This window comes from Camelus ferus, chromosome 22, assembly GCF_009834535.1.
Source record: "Camelus ferus isolate YT-003-E chromosome 22, BCGSAC_Cfer_1.0, whole genome shotgun sequence".
NCBI classification, from domain to species: Eukaryota; Metazoa; Chordata; class Mammalia; order Artiodactyla; family Camelidae; genus Camelus; species Camelus ferus.
The window spans coordinates 1,756,094-1,773,595 of NC_045717.1; the positions used below are offsets into that span (position 1 = coordinate 1,756,094).

Here is a 17,502-nt window from a genome sequence, read left to right on the forward strand (position 1 = left end):
GTATGTCCTTTGATTTGTGCGAAAACTGTGTGTGTGGAGGCGAGGCACGAGCGACATGCACAGATCCGCTCTGAAGTACAGCAGATCTGGGGACAGCTCCCGGTATAACAGAAAAGGACAAATCTGACTCCACGTTAGACCTGCTCCTTGCGCTCCTGAGAATGAGTTCTGACTGTGTCCTAAGTGTTCTGTGTGCTTTGATGTTTTTGTTTTACCGCATGCATTTATTATCTAAAAAAACCCAAAAACCCAAACCCCCAAAACCAAGCAAGACAACTACAGAGGACGCAATCACGTGGCAAGTTGCGCTACCAGAGCCCCCGTGGGATAACATTTGAAAACACGTATTCAGAGCAGTGCACAACATTCCACAGCATGTTCCTTAGACCTGTGTCACCAAACACTTCTTTATCTGGCAAGAGTGCTGCTCACATTCAGTCTCTGCTCTGTCACTCCTCCCTCTGAACAATCTCTGTCCTCACTGCTTATGTAAGCAGATCAATGGAAAAGAGAGAAAATGAGCTGGTCCTGGCAGGAGTGGTGGCCTCTGTCTTCTCCTGACCCGCTTTTCCGAGGCCTCTGCAGGGCATGCTGCCCGGGGTCCATTTCCTTTTCCGCACCCCCACCCCTGTCCCATCTGATGGCTTCAAGTCCGGGTTACGGTCACGGCCTAGCTACAGAGCTGTTCCTCACACTTCTGCCCTCGGTAAGCCACATTCACAATTTTTGCCACATTTGAGTGGCAGTTATTTATTTAGTCTTTTCTTTAAATTGACTAATTGAAAAGCCCATGTGTATATATTATGGCATTTTACTTGTAAAATTATTTAAAGGCAGCGAGGCATTGAGGTGCTGTGACTAAGAGCACAGGCTTGGAGGCAGCCGGTTTGGGTTCAAGTCCTGGTTCTGCCATTTCTAAGAAACTTAGTCAAGTTACTTTTTTAAAATTCAGCTTCCCTTTTTATAAACAGGATAATAACGGTACCTATCACACGGGACCAGCTACCGGAGCGGAAGCATGAAGTCATGGTCTCCCTCCCACGGCCCTAAAGGGACTGCAACTTCCTGCAGGGATGTGGTCCCTCTCTGAGGGTCCTCTGCCCAGTGCCTGCCTCATGTGCTGTGGTGCTGCCAAACTGGGGCAGGGCAGTGGACACCTGGCCCTGCCCTGAGATTCAGAAAGTGGGACTTCAACTCTCCCTGTGCGAGGGAAGGGTGGAAGAAGCCCCAGGGCAGTCTGAGTGGACCAGGGTGGCTGAGAACCTGTACCGGGAGGTAGCAGAAAGCGGGACGGCACACATGAGTCTGCCTCCACAGTCCCCATATATCCTTCTTTGTTCCATCAGACTTCACTTACAAAACACAAATTCAAAGACAAATTTAGTAAGAATTTCAATTGTGGGGCACTTCTGAGTGCCTGGCCCCAGGCGATCACACTGATCAAAGCCTGCACTGACCGCACACCACAAAGCCAGCTCTGCTACTGCCCAGGATTATCGTGGAGGTTAAATGAACTCATGTACGCACAGACTAACCTCTGGCACCTAGGCAGCACAATGCAAGTGCTGGCGATTATCTATAGCATTACCGTAAATGGAAAATAAGTATTTTTCAAATATGCATTTGTTCAACAAAGATTTATTATTGTGTGCTAGGCACAGTTTAGGAACTGGCACATTTTATCACCAAACAGCTAACATTTATTATTTGCTTACAATCTAAGAGGCCTCCAGAAGACCCCATCTCTTGACTCTCAGGACTGACTGCCAATGGGTGGGCATACAAACACCCACTGATGTGTGTAAAAGTGGCGAGCTAGTGGGCACTAGATTCCTGAAGTGAACAGCATCCTTTCATGACCTTCTAGTCCTATTTTTCACGGGCAGAATCTCAAAACAAGTCAGATGTTAAGCTTTACTCATCAATCTTTCTTAACCACTGAAATTCTCACATTCACTATTCCGGTGTTAGTGCCAACTTCTACAGCACGTGCACCAGTGGAAAGGACAGAATCAAGAAAACTCCAAGGCACACTTCTTAGCGAGCACTGCAGTGTTCAGTCAGCTCGGCCCCACAGCACTTTCTGTGCTGAAAAGGTTCTCTGCCACTAGTCACATGCAGGCTGCTGAGCACTTACAATGTGGCTGTTGTGACTGAGGAGCTAAATTTTTACCACTTTAAACATCACACGTGGGTGGTGGCTACTGTGTATGGGTTCGCACAGCTTTAAGTATTTGGCTTTATAGGACTTTCTAGGTCACACTCTATAAATAAAATCACTTAATGGTTCCATTCTTACTCATGCGCTTACTCTAGATGGCAAAGGCTGCAAAAGACCGTAAGAATCCTTGGGTGAATCAAAAAGTCCCTACTTCACAAGGCTGGAAAATGTGGTAGCTTGTCTGCATCACATAGTGGGCTGGTGGTAGAGCTCGCTGGAGCCCTCACCCCCTGACCTCCGCCCGGGGGCTCTGACTCCGCAGGGAGTAGGGAGGCGCGGTCAACACCTGGGAGGTGTCAGGTGGGGTGGCATTTTGAGATTTAAAGCAGAAAACAGTACTGGACTCGTTTCTTAAGTTACTTTTAAAATTAACACAGACTACCTAAGCTTAAACTCGTACATCTTTTCAGTCTAAAGTCCACCAGTGAGAACACAGTGGGAAGCGAGGTCGCCCCCGTCTCGGCCACTCGCGCCCACGTGCTTATCTTGGCTTGCGCGCTCCTTATAAAGCAAGCGGACGAGCAGTTAAGCGTGTCAACAGGCTGGGTTCTTTTTGTTTTGTTTTGTTTTGTTAACGACTCGTCTAACAGGCTGAGTCGGTTAAACAGCCTCGCCAGCCTGGCTCGCACCGCGAAGCGGCCGCTGTCCCGTGGAAAGCGGGAGCCTACCTGCGCGCGCCGCCCCGTCCGCGCCGCCGTCCGCGCCGCCCAGCGCCGCGGCCGCGCGCAGCGCGCTCCCGCAGCTCGCCGACAGGTTGCCCGTGGCCCTGCGCGCCAGGGTCAGGATGGGCGCGGACCAGCCGTCCGTCGCCGCCCGCGGCCTCGCGGCGCCTCGCAGCTCGCCGGGGCCCGGCAGCTGGCTCCGGTCGACGATTTCAAACTCCTCTCCCGGCTCCGGCCCGGGCGGCGGCCCCGGCCCCGGCCCCGGCCCCGGCCCCGCCCGGCAGCCGTCTCCCCCGTCGGCCATCTTGGTCCCGTCACGTGGCCCCGTCACGTGGCCCGGGCCGCGGGCGGGGGACTCCGCGCGGGCGGGCGCTTTTGCACCTTCCCTGCCCTTTTCCCTTGTTGGCGACGGTTTTCTTCCTGATCCCCTGCCTCCTTCCTTTTCCAACACTTTAAACAGCTTCGGGGAACTACACATCATGGCTTGAGCATCCACATTCCCACCGGCTGGGAGGACTTGTTTCCGTGGAAGTTACTGTGGGCTTTCCTCCCTCATGGTGGTGGGTCCCGCTGGCTGAGAACACACACCACGTGGCCCTAGTTTTCTTTGTGACAGTATTTCCTCTTTTCCATTTTCATTTCATGTTTTACTTTTTCTACGTCGTCATTTTTCTGCAGCAGTCTTAAAAACAAGTCCTAAAAGGGCGAGCAAGGAAACGCTGGTACAGGCGAGGCAGGAAGGCAGTTTTTTTGGTTTTTGTTTGTTTGTTTTTTAATTAAATAACTAAGTAGGACGGCTTGGTAGGAAACAGCACACCAGAAGACTGGGAATCAGAAGGTCTGGATTCTGCGATTAATTAGTTAAATGGTGATAATAATAAAACCTACCCCATTGTTAAGTAAGGGGCACATGGCAGACGTGAATGATTGTGATGACGGTGACCCAACCACGTGGCTTGGGCAGGACAGCTCACTTGTACAGTATTACTGGCAGTGTGGTTACAGATTTGGGAAAGAAGGGAATTTGACTAAAGAGAAATTCAAGTCTCACTATCATTTGACACTTTGTGCAGTGCCAGCTGGTGCCTACTGACCCCTGCAGCCCCCAAACTTCCAGCCCTTAGGCATCTGCCTGTCCACTTTGGGAGATAAACTCCTGACGGGTGTTTGCATTAGCACAGTTAACACCCCCAGGAGATGACCAGCCTCATCGTAGCCCATATCTCCTTCTTATCAAAATCATAGATTCCCATGTCTCCGTCTTACTGGAGTCATAAATCCACCATCCTCCCATAAATAAAGCAAAGCCCTTTACTTCACTTATAGCCAATCAGAAATCTGTTCCCCTATCCCTTTGTGTTCATAGCCCCTTCCTCAATAAAAGACCCTGCAGGTTCACACTCAGTGGACACACAAGACACCTCTTGCCTGTGTGGCTCCCTGTTTCTTGTAGCAGCAAACTTACTAAACTTCACTTTGTTCTTAAATTTCTCCCTTACTGGTAAATACTTTTTACCAGCCCCTATCACTGGCCATGCCAAGTGTCCCCCAACAGTTAGCAAAGTGCTGCACATGGACGTCATCAAACCAGGAGATTTGTTTCATTTGATTGCCAGAGGGTTTACATTTCAAATTTTAAAAAAAGTTTAAGTTGTTGCAGATATTTAGAAATCAAAACACTTACTTAGAAACAAAACATTTATTTAGAAACAAAATCTTTAGACATCATCTTGGCATCTTGGTCCAGTCCTTTTCACTAGTTTTTATGATCTGTTTGGTCCCTGAAGCCAAGTTGTTTTCTGTGGGGAGAGTAGGGTGGGGAGCGATTGAGGCGTTCGTGGGGATAGTGTTTGAGTTGTCACCATGATTTTTTTCTTTTTCTTTCTTTACTTATTTATTTTACAATGTCATGAGACTGACACGCTATGTACTATGATAACGAGGCACCTTATTTTACAATATTATATTTTTTAAATTGAAGTATAGTTGTACAATATTATATGCTACAGGTATGTAATATAGTGATTCACAATTTTTAAAGGTTATATTCCATTTATAGTTATTTTAAAATATTGGCTATATTCCCCATGTTGTACAATACATCCTTATAGCTTATTTTATACCTGATAGTTTGTCCCTCTTTATCCTCCACCGCCATCTTGCCCCTCCCTCTTTCCTCTCCCTACTGGTAACCACTAGTTCCTTCTCTATACCTATGAGTCTGTTTCTTTTCTGTTATATTCACTAGTTTGCTGTATTTTTTAGATCCCACATGTAAGTGATATCTTATAGTATTTGTCTGTCTTTGTCTGACTTATTTCACTCAGCATAATGCCCTCTAAGACCCTCCATGCTGTACACCAGAAACTAATACAACATTTTAAATCAACTGTACTTCAGTTAAAAAGCAAACAAATAACCCGTTTAAAATGTGGGCGGAAGAAATGAACATTTTTTCCAAGAGAAAAAATGCAGATGGCCAACAGGAGCATGAGAAGTTGCTCAACATCACTAATACCAGGGAAATGCAAATCAAAATCACAATGAGACATCATCTCACATCCATCAGAATGGCCATCATCAAAAAGAACACAAATAATAAATGTTGGCGAGGAAGCGGATAAAAAGAAACCCTTGTACACTATTGGTGGGAATGCAAATTGGTGCAACCACCATGGAAAACAATATGGAGGCTTGTCAAAACCCCCAAAATAGAGCCACCATATGACCTAGCAGTTCCACTCCCAGGCATATATTTGAGAAAAACAAAAACATTAATTCAAAAAGGTAATACATCCCAATGTTAACAGCAGCGTTATTTACAATGGCCAAGATGTGGAAGCATCCTAAGTGCACATCAATAGATGAGTGGATAAAGAAGATGTAGCGTATATGTGTAATGGAATACAACTCACCCATAAAAAGAAGGATATTTTGCCATGTGCAGCCCTTCATTCAGTTTTTTTTTTCACTTCAAAAACCAGAATTTTATAACCAGCATAAACATTTCCATTGCATCAAAAATAACAAAATACCTAGCAATAAACTTAACTAAGGAGGTGACCTGTACTCTGAAAACTGTAAAACACTGATGAAGGAAATTGAAGATGATACAAAGAAATCAAAGGAGTTCTTGTGCTCTTGGATTGGAAGAATCAACATTATCAAAATGGCCGTACTACCCAAAGTAATCTACAGATCTAACGCAACCCCTGTCAAAATGCTCGTGACATTTTTTCATAGAACTAGAAAAAACAATTCCAAAAGGTATATGGAACCAGAAAAGACTCAAAATTGCCAAAGCAATCTTTTGTAGGTCTTTTTTCTTTTTCTTCTTTTTGTTCTCTCTTCTTGTGGTTTGATGACTAGAGAAGTTCCTTTAACATTTGTTGTAAAGCTGGTTTGGTGGTGCTGAATTCTTTTAGCGTTTGTTTATCTGTGAAGCTTTTGATTTCTTCCTCTAATCTGAACAAGAGTCTTACTGGATAGAGCATTCTTGGTTGCAGGTTTTCCCCTTTCATCACTTTAACTATATCATGCCACTCCCTTCTGGCCTGTGGAGTTTCTGCTGAAAAATCAGCTGATAACCTTATGGGAGCTCCCTTGTATGTTATTTGTTACTTTTCTCTTGCTGATGTTAATATTTTCTCCTTACCCTTAATTTTTGTCAATTTGATGCCTATGTGCCTTGGTGTGTTGCTCTTTGGGTTGATCCTGTGTGGAATTCTCTGCGCTTCCTGGACTTGGGTGACTGTTTCCTTTCCCAAGTTGGGGAAGTTTTTGTTTATTATCTCTTCAAAAGTTTTCTCAGGCCCTTCCTCTGTCTATCTTCTTTCTGGCACCCCTATAGTGTGAGTGTTAGTGTCCTTCATGTTGTCCCAGAGTTCTCTTATACTATCCTCATCTCTTTTCATTCTTTTTTCTATTCTGCAGTAGTGACTTCCACTAATCTGCCTTCTAGCTCATTGATCTGTTCTTCTGCCTCATTTAGTCTCTTCTTGGTTCCCTCTAGTGTGTTATTCATTTCAGTCATTTTATTCTTCAACTCTGTTTGAGTATTCTTTATATTTTCCAACTCTGCTAAAAACTTCGCCCTGTGCATCTATAGTCCTCTGGAGTTCTCTGAACATCTTCACCATCATTACTCTAAACCCTTTCTGAGACAAATTGCTTATCTCTTCATCATTTATTTCTTCTTCTGGGGTTTTATCTTGTGCATTGGCCCGGGAGATATTCCTCTGCCACCTCATATTGTTTATCTACTTGTATTTTTAGGTAGGTTAGTTACATTTCTCAACCTTGGAGAAGCGGCCCTCTGTGGGAGATGTCCTATGTGTCCCAGCAGTACACTCCTCTCTTGTCACCCAAGGGCCAGGGTCCAGACAGTCCCAGTATAGAGTCTGGCCTGAGTCTGGACTCCTTCCACAGGCTTTGGGATTGTTATTCTCTTATTTTTGATATCTGCCCCCAGCGGATGAGGCTGGACCAGAGGCTTATGCAGGTTTCCTGGCAGGAGAAGTCAGTGCCTGCCCACTGCTGGGTGAAGCTTGGTCCTGGACCTCTGGAGGGTAGGGCTGTGCCTAGAGGCATTTGTGGCTCAGGAAGCCTGCTGTTGGGTGGGGCTGTGTTGTTTGGCCTGAATCTCCCCAGCCCTTAAGCCTACAGGCTGTTGGGTAGGGCTAGGTCTTGGGCTAATAATCCAATCAATATGTTGGCCTCCAGGAAAGCTAGTGCAGATGAACACTCCGGGAATGTCAGGGCCACCAGCTTTTATGTCCCCTGGGTGAGCCGCAGCCATCTGCTACCTTTCTGAGAGATCCTCCAAAGCCAGCAGGCAGGTCTGGCCCAGGTTCCTATGAAATCAGTGCCTCTGCCCTTGGACGTTGTGTATACAAGATTCTGTGTGCGCTTCCCTGGAGAATGACGGCTTTGTTTCCCACAGCCCTGTGGGGCTCCTGGAGTTAAGCCCCACTGGCCTTAAAAACCAGATGTCTTAGGGGTCTCCTCCTCCTTCCAATGCCAGAACCTGGGCTGGAGAGCCTGACGTGGGGCTCAGAACTCTCACTCCTGTGGGAGAGCCTCTGTGGCTTAATTACTCTTCAGCTTGTGGGTCTCCCACCTGGGGGGTATGAGGCCCGATTATATCGAGAGCACACCCCTCCTACCATCCTGCCTTTGTTTCCAGTTGAGGAAGATCTTTTTTGCTAGGTTCCAGTCATATCCCCCCCCCCCCCCCGATAGTTGTTTAGCGGTCAGTTGTGGTTTTGCTATAGTCACGAGGAGAGGTGAGCTCGCTGTCCTGCTACTCCACCATCTTGACCAGAAATCTGGGCCAATCGGGGGAATAGTTTTACTATTGTATCAGGCTAGGTAATGCTGCAATAACAAGTAACTCCAAAACTTCTGGCTTAACATAACAGAAATTTGTTTCCCATCATGCTTCACCCCAGGACCCAGGCTGTTGCAGGTTCCATCACCTGGAGCAGAGTTTTGTATCAACACTAAATGCCCCAGCCCTTAAATGACAAATTTTGCTTATACACATTTCATTGGCTGAAGCAAGTCACATGTCACTTCCAACTTCCTACAAGTGTCTGGGGCGAGGAAAACTGGGAATATTGGTGAACAATGTGACTACCATAAATGTACTCTGAATTTTCCCAGAATGCAGCTAAATTGATTTGTTCAGCGCCTAAGAGCTATTAACCATTTCAGAAAATCATATCTCCCACAGCAACGCTGCTTTCAGCATTTGAGACACCAAGATAATGCCTGTGCTGTCTCAGTCATGAGGATTTTATATAAAGGTGCAAATATCTGGCTACATTTTTTTTTAGTGGTAATTGTGGCTCACATATGAAATACATATTACAGATTTATATTACAGTTATGACATATTTAATTTTTTTTTACTTTCTTGTGTTGGTCAGTTTATTATATATGAGTTTCATTTCAGAATAGTAAATGGGGCATTATAAAATACATATTCCTGATAGGGCGGGCAATTAAATTTGCCTACAATTTTTTTTTTAGGATAAATGTAATGATTTTATTTGGTGAAATATTTTTATGATGCAACCGAGCATTAATATACAGGTTGGATTTAATTTTTTTCTTTTTAGCAATGCAATCATCTCAGCATATCAACCACTGGGAAAGTTCTTTCCTACTCCAGCGTTCATTTGAATTTGCACATAATTCTTTTAACTCTCCTAGCAAGAAACATGGCAATTCCAGGTTCTTTCAATTTTGACTTTAAATGAGGTTAACTAATGTTGGAGAAAACTTGCTGAGGGGATTTTGGTGAAGAGGATATGCCTGATTATTTTAGGTACAAATAGTAAATCTAGAAGATACCCTAATGTGTTTATTACGTTAATTTCCATGTGCTTGAAATGTTCGGTAATAAAAAAGCCCCTACCCCAAAACACGGAGCCAGTCCCCCCTCCCCACCCCCACCCTGGCTTTTTAAGAATGCTCCCTGTTTGGCTGGGCCCAGACCTTTTCTCCTCTCTTCTCAGACCTGTTTCTCATGCCTTGAATTTCACCTGTCTGCTGCCTCCTACTGAGTGAGTCCACCCTCGCCGGCTGCCATCATTCTCACTTAAAAAAAACAAACACCTTTTGGAAGATTGTCATCAGCTTCTTAGACTCCATCTCTCATCAGGCCCTGCCCATCTGTGCCAGTGCCCCTGCCTGCGTGGTTCCCTCCTGGCTGGCAGTCCCTCTCCAGGGCGGCCCCTCGCACCCCTGGGCCTTTGCTTCTCTGTCTGCTCTAGACAACTCAGCAGCAGGACTCCCAAGACCCAGGGCTGATCCTTGCGCCTTTCTGCTTTCAAATCTCCCTTTGCCTCCCCGTGGCAGGGGGCTTTGTCCTGTCTATGTGCTGCAGGTGCAGATCGCTCCCTTCTTGGTGCGGACTAGAAATTGGGTGGTTGGGTGACTTGCCTGAGACCAAAGCAGTATCCAAAGAGGGAGATCCTCGTGGCTTCTTTGGGATTGTGGATTGGCCATTCAGCTGAGAGTGCCTTACTCATTTTGTCTCAGAGTGTTAGCGAAGGCAAGTACATGTGCCCGCTGCACCACGATGCCAAACAAACTGAAATATCAGAGTTTGGAGCAGAGAAAGGTTTATTTCAGGGCTAAGCAAGGAGGATGGGGTGGCTCACACCCAAGAAAACCCCGAACTCCCCTAAGGGTTTCAGCAAAGTGTAGTGAAAGGCCAGGTGAGGGGGTGGGCACAGGGCACGTGGGCAGCTCGAGCACGATCCTCAGATTGGCTGATGTTGAGGTAACAGGGCGTCAACACCATCAACCCCTAGGCACCAGGTCTGGGGGCCACGTGCTCTTGATCATCAAGTAGTTAATTTCTTCCCTTTGGTGGTGGTTTTTTAGCATTTTTTAGGAAAACTCAGGAAATACGCATGAGATACTGTTATCTGGGTGCTTCAGAGAGGAGCTGCAGCAGAGGACAGGGGGAGAAGCCTGGCCCGGGAAGGCCCCACGGGGTCCTGCTCGGTTACAATAGGCACACATTTTACACTTTGATTGGCAATTTATAATTAGGAAATTCTCACTCTTTGGACATGTGGTTCCCTGGTGCCAAGAACCAAAAAGTCAGATCATTTTTCTGAACAAATATGGAGCACACACCACTGGCTGCCAAAAGTGTTTGCCTACAAACAAAACAAGGCCTTTGGAACAGCACTGTCCGAAAAAACCTCAGGCAGTGATGTAAATGTTCTAGATCTACGGGGTTCTGTGCGGTGGCCGGGAGGAGCCACAGGCGGCTACTGAGCACTTGCAATGAAGCGCATGTGACTGGGTTATAGGAAGTGCAGGGGAGAAAGGAGGAGAGGAGCAGCATTGTAGCAAACAGTGAGACACGCCCAGAAGGAGCGGCATCTCCTGGACCACGAGGAGCCCTGATGAGACGGGAACCATCCTCTGGAAAGACTTTTGTCAGCTGGGGACATTTGAATATGGACTGGATGTTAGGTATTAGGATTATTGTTAATTTTGTTAGTGTGATAATGGGTTGTGGGGATGCGGGAAAATGCCTTTAGTTTTTAGAGCATCTGATATAGAGTATCAAGTAGTAACACCTCATGATGTCTGTAACTTACTTGAAAATACTTCAGCACAAGAAGATACTCGGTGCAAACATGGCAAGACCTTGTCAGTCTTGAAATCAAGGTGATGAGAATAGGAGAGTTATTATATATTTCTACTTTTCTGAATATCTGACTTTTCATAAGAAAAAGTAGAAAGTATATAAAAAGTGAATCCGTGTGAAACAGGAGCCAATGTTTCATGAAGACAGAAAAATCCTCACAAAAGTCTTGATTGAGATTTTATCTTGAATGATGAAAACAGAAATTATGAAAATAAGTTTCTTTTCTTTTAAATGTAACAGAATTTGGAATGTGTCTGCAGCTATGGGCTGGTTTTTATAATGAGTAAATAATGAAAAAGTGCTGATTTTTTGGCACAATTTTTCTGGGAAAAAACCCCCACATGACGTAAAGATAGAATATTATTCATTGCATACCTGACTCACGGTGCAGTCAGAAAGAGGAGCCAACAATATTCAGGTTTCATCTTTCTTCTCAGGCCTCTTTACTCCTATGATAGATAAGCCGTACCTTCTTTTTTCTGTGGCTACATTTTAATTTTATTTATATCTCTTTGCACGTAGCTAGTACTCAAGCTAATTGGCCAAAGGTGGTAAAGTAATTATCCCGTTGGCTGTGCTATTCAGCCTTCAGGATATTTTCGTGGGATGTCTCCACAGGGAAAAAAGCCATTTTGCAATATAATTACTCACTCTACGTTTGAGCCCATCTAAGCTCACTCTTCACTTTTAATATAAATTTTTAATTTATTATTTTTTCAGCCATTCTCTTTTCAAGGTCCTATTGGATCATCAGCATTGCTTTTCTCTTCTGCTGATCGTATGTGTCAGGGGCTTTGTGTGGGACCGGGTGGGATGCGAGCGTCACTCTTGCTTACTCCGTGACATCTTGCATCGTGTGCAGATTCACAGATTTACTGTACAATTGATTTGCATTGTAGACATCTGACAGCTGGCTAGAGACTGGCTAGCCTTTGGCGCAGTACATGGGGAGTGATGCTTTGGGGGTCTGCTGGAAGTAAGCTTTGAGTAGGGACTGATTTTATAAGTAGTAATATATTTTGTAAGTGGTAGTATTGATACACCCATTAGTGAATATTTTAACACCACAAAGACTTTTGCTTCTCTGAATGTCCTTGTCACTGCGGGGACCTAGGTGGAGTATCCTCAGATGACGGGGACGCACTCTATTTTAAGCTTAGGGCTGTAGAACTTACTGCAGTGGTTACACCTGAATGGGATGTGGGTGCCGGCGCTGAGATGGCATCCGGGTGTGGCCATTTGAAGGGCAACCAGCTAAAAGGAAAACTCTGCTTCCTGACTCACGATACCTCTGACACCTGCTGCCCAGGGTTAGTGCAGATCCCACAGGGGAAGGACTCAGTCCCACAAGGCTGTCCTCTCGGTTCAGACACCGATTTAGGCTTTCAGTGAAGCCAAGTCCCGCTAAAACCGAGTTTATGATTAATCTCTCTGTCCAAACCTTATTCCCTTACTTGTCACCTCTGACCTCCATCCTGTGCTCACTGAACACTCATCAGAGTCAGGTGACTAAAGCTGCTGTTGTCAGCGACACCGCTGCCGTACTAACGTTGCTACTATGGACATCATCATTAACACACAAATTCAGGTGGTTTCTCCCGGGCAAGATGAGCTCACAGATCCCGAGCCATGGACCGCCTGGCCAGAGAATCCTAATCCAGAGACGTCCTGACCCCTGAAACTACAAGTAACTACTGCTTTTTTGTTCTTCCCCTTTAAAAACACCCCCAACTCAAAGACAGGTTGGAGTGGATCTGAGGTTTGTCTCCCTGCAAATAAACCCTTACTTTGCTGCAAACACCCACTGTCAGAGTCTGGCTTTCTGGGCTGCGGGCACAAGAGCCCTTGCTCGGTGACACTGCTACTTCTGAGTGACTGGCTATAAATAGTTCCCACAACCCTCTCCTCAGGTTCCACAATTTGCTAGAATGACTCACAGGACTCAGGAACGTGCTTTACTTAACTATTACTGTTTATTTTAAGGCTATAACTCAGAAACTGCCAAATGGAAGCGACGCAGAGGGCAAGGTGTGTGGGAAGGGGTTTGGAGTGTCCACGCCCTCTTGGGGTACATTACCCTCCCAGCACCTTGATGTGAACCCTGTTGTTTAAGGTTTTAATGGAGGTTCAATTATATAGGCATGATCAATTACATTATTGCCCATTGGTGACTGAACTCGATCTCCAGTCCCTTCCCCCTCTCCCAGGAGGTGGGGGCGGGATGGGATGGAAGTTCTAACCCTCTAATCACTATACCTCAATACACACACACAAAAAAGACCCACTTAGAACCTGATAATGTGTGTTGTATAACGCAGTTTTGTGAATGGATGGAGGCTTCTTGCTGGGGAAGTAGCACTGGTGGTGTCTGGCTTCCAGACTTTACTGGGTCCACTGGGTCACCCCTGGGCCAAAAGCATCAGCGTCTCTGAACGGCTAATAGTCCAGCAGCCTTACTGGTCTGGAAGCTCTGCTCTGCTCTCAGGAGAGCTGAAGGCTTTTCTACTTCCCACTGAAGAATAAATAACATGAATGCTTTTTTGTTTGACATTCAAATATTTTTATTGAAGTACAGACTGTTTACTATGTTGTGTCCATTTCTGGTGTACAGCACAATGCTTCAGTCACATAGGGACATACATTTGTTCTCATGCTTTTTAATTTATGCAGAAGGACAGACAGACACCTACAGAACAAACAGCAGTGTTTGGCTCCATCTAGTGGTCTAAAGTGGATTTGGGTTTCTAATTATCTGGGATTTGACAGTTTGCATCCACCCCTCTATTCTTATCCATCCATTTATCTTTATCCATCCTTCAATTCATCCATATCCATTCTCCTATCCACCCACCCACCTATCCATCCATCCATCATCCGTCTATCCATTCATCCTCCTACCCTCCCATCCATCCTTCAGTCCATCTATATCCATTTTCCCATCCATCCGTCCATCCATCCATCCGTCCATCCATCCATCCATCTTCCCATGCTCCCATCCACCCTTCAGTCCATTCATATCCATTTTCCCATCCATGTAGGCATCACAGCCTACAAGACCCTATGTGATCTGACCCCTGCTGATCTTTCTGATCCCATTTCTTATCATTTTATGTGAATTTGTTAAGTTCAACATTATTTTTGTCGTTGTTGTTCCTTAAACACATCAAGCTTATTCTTTGCATATGCTTTTACCCCTCTGCTTGGAGTGATTTTCTCCCAGTCTTTGCCTGACTGACTTTTTATCGTCATCTTTCATATCCAAGCTCAATCCAACTCTCCGGAGAGACTTCCCTGACCACTCTAAAACACACACCCCTTCCAGCCTCCAGTCCCTCTTCCTCAGTTCACCCGGTGGCACTTCCTTCACAGCACCCTTCACTGCCTGACATTTTCCTGTTGGAGTTTTATTTACTTTCGTTTCCTCCCCTCATTGGAATGTGGCTCAGAGGGAAACTTGCTTCTCTTGTTCACTGCTGTATCCCCAGTGCTCAATACAAACTGCACCCATATGTTAGTGATTTTAAACAACAAAAATTTATTTTATGCTTCTGCTGCACATCTTGATTGGCAGAGGTTCCCCCCATTCTTCGCACTCAGAGTCCCAACTGGCCAAGACCCCATTCTCTGGAACTTCCTTTATTACCCCCACTGGGGGAAGGAAGCAGACCAGGAGATATGGGGGCAAAGAATCTGAGGCAGTCCACCTCGGATCATTTGCGCTTAAAGTTCTGGGTGCTTCTTCAGCTGGTCCATCACCACTTGTTTTTCAGACCCTGAGAGAGCCGCTGCCCAGACTGCGTCCGGAGCTTCTAGCTGTGTTCAGTGGGTGAGGCAGAGAGGGCTGTGCTGACTCTGTCTTACTTGGAACCAGAATCTCTCAATTGTTTTCAAGAAGATTTAAGAGACATTTTAAGTTGCATTATAATTTTTCCTGGTGGGAAGCTTTGAATAAACTAGTCTGCTATTACTAGGATCAAAAGATTTCAGAATAAGTTTATCGAGTTCTGTATTAAATTCAACTGGGATTATCATGGAATCGCATTAAAATTATAGGTTAATATGAAGGAGACATTAGTGTGTTTCTTTATATCTTCATACGATCTTTTGTCTCTTAAAAGAGTGTTTAAATTTCCTCCATAATGGTCTTATGCCTATTGGTTAAGTTACTTTACAAATAATTTTTACATGTATATATATCTTTGCCATTGTGTATGGTATCTTAAATTAATTTTGTGTTGATTTATTGCTAGTGTGAACAAATGTAATTAATTTGTATATTTTTATAGGAAGTATATAATCTGTATTTAGGTTTCATAAATTTGTAGTTGAAACAGTAGATCCACATACCTGAGTTGTTTCAAACATCTGTAAAGGTTTTCTAATAGGTACATCCATAGGTTACACACTTATGATTCCATTTACAGGACCTTCTGGGAAAGGCAAAACTCTGAGGACAGAGAACAGATCACTGGTTGCCAGGGGTGAGGGGTCGAGGAAGGGTTTAGCTAACAAGGAGAAGTATGAGGGACAGTTTTGGGGCAAGAGAACTGTTTTATATCCAAATTGTGGTGTTGGTTGCACTGCTGTATGCATTTATCAAAACTCACAGAACTGTACACCCAAAGCAGTAAATTTTATTTTACTTCATGTAAATTTTTAAAAAAATCAGAAATATTCCAGAACTGAGTAAGTTCAATAAAATGCTGAACTTAACAACATTCAAAAGGTTTTCTGATAATGGAACTGAGTATCAGTTGTTCAATTAAACTTAAAACTAATTAAAGTGAAATAAGATAAAAAAAATTCAATTCCCCAGTCTTAGCCACATTTCCAGGACCCACAGCCACAAGCAGCTGGTGGCTGCTGCGTTAGACAGTGTGGTTCTAATAAGTGGGATAAGAGAAGAACCGGTTCTGGCAGTTTGGAAGGGCTCACCTGTAAAATATATATATAATATATATATTCTTTTTTTTTGTCTAGTCTTGAGTAGGAGGAGATCTTCAATTACCATTTCAACTAAAAAACTAATTATCAATTTATTCAAATTATCTTTCCTTCTTGTGCAATTTTGGTATTTAAAATTTTGCCTACAGATTTCTCCATTTTTTTAGGTGTAAAAATTATTAGCATTTTATTGTTTATAAATATTTGTCACCTTCACTAATCTTTTATATTATCTTTTGACCTACAGTTATCTTTATTGTATTCCCCCTTCTCATTTCTTTGGATTTGTTCTGCTCTTTTGAGCTGAATGCCTGTCTCACTTATTTACTTTTATTGACATAGAGTCAGTTACAATGTGTCAATTTCTGGTGTACAGCATAATGTTTCAGTCATACATATACATATATATTCATTTTCATATTTTTTCATTATAAGTTACTCCAAGATATTGAATATAGTCTCCTGTGCTATACAGTATAAACGTGTTTGTCTGTTTTATAGATAGTAGTTAGTATTTGCAAATCTCAAACTCCCAGTTTATCCCTTCCCACCCTCCCGCCCAAGTAGCCATCAGATTCTTTACTACATCTGTGAGTCTGTTTCTGTTTTGTAGATAAGTTCATTAGTGTCTTCTTTCTTTTTTAGATTCTGCATGTAAGTGTTGTCAGATGGTATTTTTCTTTCTCTTTCTGGCTTCACTTCACTTAGAATGACTATCTCCAGGTTCATTTACTTTTAACATCACCTGTTTCCCAACACGTGTATTTGGAGGTATACATTTTCCTTCAGCTACTGTTAATTGAGTCCCACAAAGTTTTTTTTTAACTTTGTGAGAAATTAATTTATTTGAGTTGAGCTATTTTTGAAATATAAAAGTTGGTTGTGTTTTTTAAAGCTGTAATTCTTGTAGATGTTCTGTGGTTAAAACCTTGCCTGTGCGTGTTACAGTCATCTCTGTCTTGCACTTCTGTAACCAAGCAGGACCCCGTGGGGCCTTCCAGGGTCAGATCCCTCCCCTGTCCTCTGCTGCAGCTCCTCTCTGAAGCACCCAGATAACAGTATCTCATGCGTATTTCCGGAGTTTTCCAGATGCTAAAAACCACCACCAAAGGGAAGAAATTAACTACTTGATGAGAGCCCATGGCCGCAGACCTTCTGGTGCCTGGGGGTTGATAGCGCTGATGCTCTGTTACCTCAGCATCAACCAGAGGACTGTGCACGAGCTAAGCACGTATCCTGCGGTCGCCCTCCCTCATCTGGCCTTTAAACGTTCTTTGCTGAAACCCTTCCAGGAGTTTGGGGTTTTCTTGGTCATGAGCCACCCTGATCTCCTTGCTAAGCCCTGCAATAAACATTTCTCTGCTCCAAACTTTGATGTTTCAGTTTGTTTGGCCTCATGGTGTGGCGGGCACACGAACTTGCCTTCGGTAACACCTCAGCTTTGTGAGAAACAGAGTTTCTGTGGGAAGGTGATGTCTGATTTCCTGATTATAGAGAAG

At 44.2% G+C, this 17,502-nt stretch overlaps 1 protein-coding gene across 1 annotated transcript in view; it reads right to left on the minus strand.

Moving 5' to 3' along the window:
- RUFY1 (RUN and FYVE domain containing 1) overlaps nucleotides 1-3,215 on the minus strand; it is a 44,195-nt gene extending 40,980 nt beyond the window's left edge. Inside the window, exon 1 of the mRNA XM_032464898.1 lies at nucleotides 2,890-3,215. Coding sequence (XP_032320789.1) covers nucleotides 2,890-3,187 — 298 coding nt within the window. The 5' untranslated portion in view covers nucleotides 3,188-3,215. The remainder of the gene's footprint in view (nucleotides 1-2,889) is intronic.
- Between the last annotated feature and the right edge of the window lie 14,287 nt (nucleotides 3,216-17,502).